At 39.5% G+C, this 8,041-nt stretch overlaps 1 protein-coding gene across 1 annotated transcript; it reads left to right on the forward strand.

Moving 5' to 3' along the window:
- Nucleotides 1–2,442: 2,442 nt before the first annotated feature.
- On the forward strand, nucleotides 2,443–7,374 carry LOC124722419. The gene is made up of 4 exons (XM_047247585.1): nucleotides 2,443–2,487; nucleotides 3,700–3,853; nucleotides 4,991–5,135; nucleotides 7,315–7,374. The coding sequence occupies exons 1-4, from the start codon at nucleotides 2,454–2,456 to the stop codon at nucleotides 7,372–7,374; spliced, it is 393 nt and encodes a 130-aa protein (XP_047103541.1). The 5' UTR covers nucleotides 2,443–2,453.
- Nucleotides 7,375–8,041: the final 667 nt, after the last annotated feature.

Below are 8,041 nucleotides of genomic sequence, written 5' to 3' on the forward strand. Positions count from 1 at the left end.
GCTTTAGGAGTAAGTTGTCTGACGGCTACAACATCAGAACACAGACTGATGGGCGTCAGGTGTACAAGGAAACACACGAACCATACCGGAGTTGCGTGTTTGTTTACTTTTGGTGCAGTAGGGCAGACGTTTATGGATGCTCTTCCCCTGATAGCGGGGCTGTGGATTACGGCACTGTTACCTTGTTACTATTAGGGCAGTGAAGTCAATCTCCGAGGCTGCTTCCAGTAGCTTGGAAGAAACTATATACGCTGCTGTCCAAAACTTAACGACAAAAGTAAATTTCGCATGGTGTGTCACTTCCACGTAACGTAGGCCGAAGAAACCTGGACCATACATGGAAATGACTGCCACGGTATAGTACAAAAGGTAACGGAAATGACAGGTAACAGAAATGACAGATAACAGAAATGACACTTCTATTCAAGGACAATACTAACACTGAAGTCACTACGATTTATGATGGTACCCTGAACATGAAAGGCGAGACATGGTTCTTAATAGGGTATGTGAACACCACGGATGGCAGTGCGTGCTCCGTAACGTGTTCCAGTGCTAGCCATCATGTCGATAAGGATTTCCTGTAGTAGGGCGTTCCACTCCCCCAGCACGTGATGAAGTAGTACAGTACCACAAGAACGTTGACCGATGAATATACCGTGTTCAAAGATCAAGAGGTCACTAGGGACGTGCAGAATTGTGTCTCCCCACACCATAAAACGAGGACCACCAAAACAATCATGTTCGACAATGTTCCTCGGTTCGTTATATGTTCCCACCTCTCCCCACATGACGGTGCGTTCAAAATCACTAGTCAGACTGAATCTGCTCCCATCCGAGAAGAGAACACGAACCCACTCCTCGTCGGTGCAGTCCCTGTGCTCTTGCCACCAGCGAAAACGGAGTCGCCGATGTTCAGGTGTCAAAGCAACACTATATACTGTTCGCCGGGCAAAGAGACCACCCTATTGCAGTTGCTGTGCCATTATGGAGTGTCAGATTGCGTGCATTGCAGTCGTTTTAAATGTGGATGCAGTTGCACCCGTTGTTTGGTGTGAGTCCCTCCTTGCCTGTTGCAGAATGTAGCGGTCATATGCTGATGTAGCGGGACGTGGTCGAGCTGTTCCTCTTCTTAGGGCAGCTGTGCCGGAGGTTCGGAACGCTCCACAATCACGTGAAACAATCCTGTGAGCAACACAAAATTCCTGGGCTACACTGGTAACACTTGGTCCTTCTTCCACTTTCCCCATGATTCTTCCCGCTGAGGAGCCATGCAAAAGTTCTCTCCATGCCATGTTCTAACGAAGAACACTACCACAGTGCACCGTAACTGCTCGCTGATTGACACACACTGTCTTTTCGCGTTTCTCCAACTACTTCATGTTGTGGAGGTGAACTCACGCCATGTGACATCTCATTTTCTGTGCAGGATTTGGAGACTTCTGGCAACATGCTGCCGTACATTCATTTATTTCCACAGGCTAGTTAATATGTTACTTTAACCAGATGGTCTTTAAGTTTGGCACAGCGGTATAGTTCCACATAAAAAAGCGAAGTTCAAAGTCTGTTTCATAATTCGGGAACTACAAATTTTAAAAATTACTTGCGTTCGTCAGAAAATTTTCCACACTGTTGGCTATAATATAGTAAACGAAGCACCTCATTTATTTATTCGTTCTGGACATAGTTTGGCTGGTCTGTCCCAGCAGCACCACGCCTCACGCCGCCGTATACAGATAGTTCCTCAGAATTAATTGAAGTAGTAACATTGGAGAGGCTGATCACAGGCCAGTTGTATCAGCTAACCCGTAAGTACTCTCATTTTCTTGAACAAGTGGCACGTGTTCGCGGAAACTAGTTCCTCAACCTTTCTTATTTCCCCTCACTGGAGATATTCAAATTTTGTACATCAGTAAAACCATATCCACGTTTGGACAGCTATCAGTAAGAGGGAAGGTATGGGGTTTCCCTTCAAACTTTTACGGGTTATTTAAGGAAATCGAAAGTAAGGGATTCAATATGGACGGAAGTGTAGTTAATAATAATTCACCTTAATCTCGTTTCATTTATGCATTTTATGATCAACTTTTCTCCACCTGTGACTAATTCTCCTTCGTTTAATACGAATAATTGATTATTTCCTCATACTTATCATTCTTTTTTGTGTTACTTTCCAAACGACAACACTGTATAATGTGTTTCATGGTGCCGATTACACGGTATTGCAAACTCATAGGGAGTTGAAAAGCGCTTCGTCAGCGTCTTGACTCCAAGATCTGTCAAAAGATGGAACAGGCGTCGTCGTCGGCGACGTTATCTCCAGCAGCTACCATGGTGGGGCTCTCTTGCGAGTGCTGCAGCGCCACGGAGCCGACGCGTCATTCTTTCGCCGATCGCCGAGCAGCGCAGTCGTATTCCGGTGATTTGCCGTTCATCTGGTTAGGGTTAGAGACATGGAGTGCGGCACTATCATTCTACTTCTGTTAGGTAAGACTAAATTTTCACTGCCTCTCAACTCGATAATCATGGCTGTATGAAGTGTTTCATATAGTGACATAAGTTAAATATTTTTCAAACTTGCTCTAAATAGAAAGGTAAGGGAGTTCGTCTGATTTATGTAACACCTTTTGGAAAGATTGTCGCAGTTTAGTGCTCTAAGACTGAAGGGTATTTACTAATGTTAGTCACATGTCGTCTCACGTAGCCCATCATCTTCAGTACTCTTTGCATTTACCAGGACTAATATTCTGAGAAACGCTTTTTGAATTGCAAAGGAAAGGCAAGTATGTAGATGTGAAATGAAACACTTGCTTTCTCGCAAAAAGTGTGATTGATCATATCTGCACAAAGAAGGTCTATATAATTTGGAAGAACCGTGAACTATCTCTGCAAGGTTCATCTCACCTTTAACTGCCTTATTGCTTGGGTACTTGTCTTTAACTGTTGGCCGTAGAAGTGGTAGCTACACAAAATTTCTTAACAGAAATTGTAGTGGATTGACAACTGCCAGTGACCATATCATTTCTCCTTCTAGTAAGACTGATTTTCAGAAATATAAAAATAAGAACAGTGATAGGTATTCCAAATTAACTGTTGCAGTGACTTGTATGTCGGGAGGTTATACGGCGCGCAGTTCAACGAACGAAAATATTAATGAGTAGTAGAAATTTTGGAGACAGAAACAGCATTTATTATTGTAAGAGTTTTGAACATAATTCTTCAAATAAGCGTTAACAACAAATATATGTGAACGACAACTTCTGCTGCTCTCATTGTAATCCTTCCGGGTACATGACTGCGCTATAATACATGAAATACTATCGTGGCCTAAACCTGTGTTTCTTTCAGTACTTTAGTATTTAAGCATTTTGTGATATGAGGTAGTGGTACAGCCACAAGGATTTTAATGAGACTTACAAAGGCCGCGAAAGTTAAGTATTTATAACTTGTATTGAGATCCAACTCAGTTTTCTTCTACTAACTATTGATATAGCTGTGTGACTGACTTGAAAAGTTTTGTACGTGAAGAGTGGAATGTCATCTACTTAGCAGCAACGACACAAACGACTCTTAATTCTTGATAAAGTGTTGCTAGGAGGTCTTGAATTTCTGTAAATTTGTCTAGAAATCATAACAGTACGAACGTGCACAGAAAGTCTGAATTTAATATGAACACTTATATAGTCTGTTTTGTTTCAGTATTTCATACGATGTATGGGCAAGGTCTCGCAGATGGTGGCTTAACCACTCCTACTGATTCTCTCGCAGATGGTGGCTATTCCACTCCTGATTCTCTCGCAGACTATTCCACTCCTTCTGATACGCAGTATGAATTTGCTGGTCGTCAAACAGAGTAAGTAGTAGAAAAATTTTAATACTTATCGTTCCACTTGTTCCCGTATCCCGTTGCACAGGTAATAGTGAAATTCCGGATGAAGTACTCGCAGTTCAGTTCAGTGCGACCAAATGTAGGCTACTGGGAGGTTCGGCCGAGGGAAGATTTAACCGACTGCTAGCGTGCTGCATGACTGTGTAGAGATTACCCAATTGTCTTTGAAATAGGCACGTGCCTACTAAACCATAACTCAGTCTCATCATTTCTGGAGCCATCTTGTAAGTACTTATTATCACTAATGTTGTGTAGGGTGATTTAACTAAGCAGTTCTCCTTAAATATTTAAATAAACCAGTTATTATTGGTTTCTCTGTCTCAACCTTACTGCAATTAGTAAAATAGAATATTACTCGAGATGCGTTCCGATTATATTGATCATTCTGTAAATATGGATACACATGTTTGTACATTTTTGGCTGTTTTAGGTTAAAAACAGTATTTTGTTTATAAAGACTGAAAAACCAATAAGAATTGATTTTAACATCTGCTGCGGAAGTTAGCCATGTAAACAGACATATTATTTAAAGAAACGCTCAGGATATCGCAATTTAGTTTTCATCTAGATTAGTTGTAAGAAATTCGTCACTAAACGGCACACATTACATCTTCATAGCTATATTCATAAAGTTCATATCATTATAAACACTTTTTTTTAACTTAAGTCTAGTAATGTCTGCTGCTAACGTAGCAGATCTCAAATACATAAATTCCACCACGTTGTATTCCTCGAAATTCGATAAGTACTTTCGAAAAAATTACTAAATTTAAAACTCAGTAGTTATTTTTAAACCAGTTGTCTTATGCGGAAGTTGGTGTGTTCTTTCCCAGTCAGAGTCAAATAAGAATTACGTACTTAAATTTTCGCCTTAAGTTAATAAAGTCATAAAATGTGGCAGATCTCTTCCTTCTTTCCAGGGAACCTAACTCTCTTCCCGTACTTATTCGAAACTTCTTAGTGTTTCTTTATTGTTTCTTGTGACAGTTATATGAGTTTCCTGATTTTATGTTACTGTCACGTACATATTACTAAGAAAATGTGTAAAGCAAGTGTAGATTTTTCCAACACAGCATTAACCACTTCACTTTTCATATCCAGGAGCACTCTTGGATGTGGGCAAGAACTCGGAGGACCGCAGCCAGAATTTAGCTTTACACAACCAACCGAAATTGAAAATATGTCGCAGCAAAAGGAAATATGTGATGTGACGACGGAGGAAGCCGGACTGGGTTCCACAGCGCCGGTACAGCCAGAGCGCAAAAAAAACGGAGGCCAGGACACATCAGAACCAGACCTATACAATCTTTTTTATGAAGTCACCATCGCTTTCTTTAAGGGTGTAGCAGTATTTTTAACGTCATTAGTTAGCATCTGCATTACAATATCAGTCTGGGTAACATGCAAAAGTTATTTTTTATCCCCTTCTATTAAACGCCTTTTTCACTGCGGCCCCGAAGTTCTACCTGACATATGCATGGATTCAGTTGCTGTCGAGAAAGTTTAGACGCTTTCTTTCTACTTTACTTTTTCTCTATTTAATTTCGTCTCCCTCCCCATCGTTCATCTCTCTCTCTCTCTCTCTCTCTCTCTCTCTCTCTCTCTCTCTCTCTCTTTCTCTGTCTGTCTATCTATCTTTCTCTCTGCCTCTCTATCTGTCTGTCTCTCTGCGTCTCTCTCTCTCTCTCTCTCTCTCTCTCTCTCTCTCTGTCACTAAAGTAGCCATTAATAGACACAAAGACACTCACACATGCACACACACACACACACACACACACACACACACACACACACACACAGTGACAAATAATGATACCGAGACTTTCATCTAGAAATAGATACAATTAATACTCGACTAGTTAGAGAATTGTATCACTGACTATCAAAACACTTTTGAAACACGTATCCCACTAGCAGCTTCAGTGTTATATGAAGTAAACTGTTAAGTAATACTTTTTATAAACAAAACGGTGGTGTCACAAGAGCAGTCTAGCGTAACGCCTTGTGAAAATTACCACTTTCGCTTTAATGTTAATTTTACGCAATGTTTGTGCACCTGTTGTTGTATAAATGGAAAAAAACGTTGCATGAGAATAAATAATGCACTACCTTCGGGGTGCTTATGAGCAAATGTAGTCGACTTCAGTTGGATTTTATCCGTTCTTACCATTTGTGCCCCTGATTTACAGGATTTCAGGGAGTATTTTGACTGCACAATTACTACGCATGTGAAAGGAATAACCATCGACCATCCAGTGACCTTTTTCTATGAACTTACTTAATTCGTAAAAGTCATACTTTTTAATATTTATGCCACCAAAGGTCAGAGCGTTATGTACCTAGGCAGTAGTGCCAGGCACTAAACTTACCACACATTCCAGATAATCTGCACGCTATCAGAAGGTTACCTGAAAGAGAGACAAAGATCAGGGACCAGCGGATTGTCAATACGAAAAGTTGCGGAAGTCATTTACGAATGAGGTAAAGGATATGCTGAATGTGTGTACCAGTATAAGGAAACCGAAGACCGGCATTATGGGCGACAAATGAGACATCACATATATATATACAGCATGAAACTTCCAATCCAGTGTGTTTCTTTGAGCAATAGGGAAAGTTTAATAAAGGTAACATCATGTACTTGTAATAGCAGTTGCCCGTAATAACTATACAATTGTAGTGATAGTGAGAAAGTCTCTAACCAATTGTAATAAACGGATGCGATCAAATACGCATTTGCGTCACAAAGTGGAAAAATTCATTCAACGCTTCTAGAACAGAATAACTTGTTGCAGATGCTTGTTCTGGTCTAGAGAGGACAGATTAATGTCCATATATATTTTTTTATACGTGGCAAACCAATTTGTGGCACACTAATACACAGTTGAAGTTTGTCGTTATTCGGCTAGTTCATTTCACAGTAATTTTCAATCAATAATTAATTTTGTGTGCAGTGGATCTTGAGTTCAATGTAAATAATCTTATTGTAGTTTTGTGACGGTATCACTCTTTTCTTTTCCAGTCGAGTGTCTTTTTCAGGCACAGAAAGAGAACCATGTGGGTCTGCCATTTAATTTACATTTACTTTCATGCTACATGTAGGTAGAGTTCATTACCTTATTCTGTTTCTATGAGCCATCATGATAATAGGAATAACTTTCTGCCTATAGGGATGATCATTTTAATCATATATAAAGTTTCACTTAAATATAACAATATTTGAGATCACAGAAGTAAGCAAATATTTGAGTGTTGTGCAAGAGCGATTAGTTTTTGAAGGACTCCATTTTACTTATGGCACATCATATATCTGCCACAACAGACTATATAATTTATTTCTCTCAACATTTAGTGCATAATGTATGATCATTATGGAAGGCAGTACGCTGTCGACTTCCGTATTAACACTTTGAATATGTTTACAGGGAGAAATATATTACTACATGACATTGAGCGTTCCGGGTCCCATAGAGAAAGCATACTAGTTATAATGCAGGGGAACAATCACATATGATTTGTTACTACGTTTTTCTCTTGAAATATTGCTTGCACGAATATAATGCCAATAAACGACATGTTTGGATAAATTGTGAAAGTAAAATATAGTCTCGAAGGTGAAGTGTTAATGTCATAATATGAAATAAAGTCACAAAATATATACAGAATTTTCTACAACTAAACAATAAAGTGCGTAAGGACGACATCAGTCAGTCTAAAAATAGAAACGCATTACACCAAGCAGAAAAACATAAAACTGTCATAAAATTATGGCGCAAATAGTATAGTCATGATGTAAAATCTATGGTACTGGATCAACAATTTTGAAGTTAAATTAACAGGTAACTGCCACAACCACTTCACCAACTATCTTAATGTAAAATCAGCCTGATCAGTTACTAAATCACTCATAAATAAAGACTCAAATGTGTACAATGATGTATCAGTTAGGATAATGAAGGTAAGTATACGCTACATCAGTTCTGTACTTCCCTTGTTCACTTTGTCTTTCATATGCACTCTGTTTCAAAATCCGATACAAAGCCACAGAAACACTGAGTCATTTCATCACCGACGGTATTCGCGTGGGCACCGTACTCTGAGAAGGGAGGAACAATGAAAGATTAGGATTCAAGTTTTGTTGGCCACTAAGGG

Source organism: Schistocerca piceifrons, chromosome X (assembly GCF_021461385.2).
Source record: "Schistocerca piceifrons isolate TAMUIC-IGC-003096 chromosome X, iqSchPice1.1, whole genome shotgun sequence".
Taxonomy (NCBI): domain Eukaryota; kingdom Metazoa; phylum Arthropoda; class Insecta; order Orthoptera; family Acrididae; genus Schistocerca; species Schistocerca piceifrons.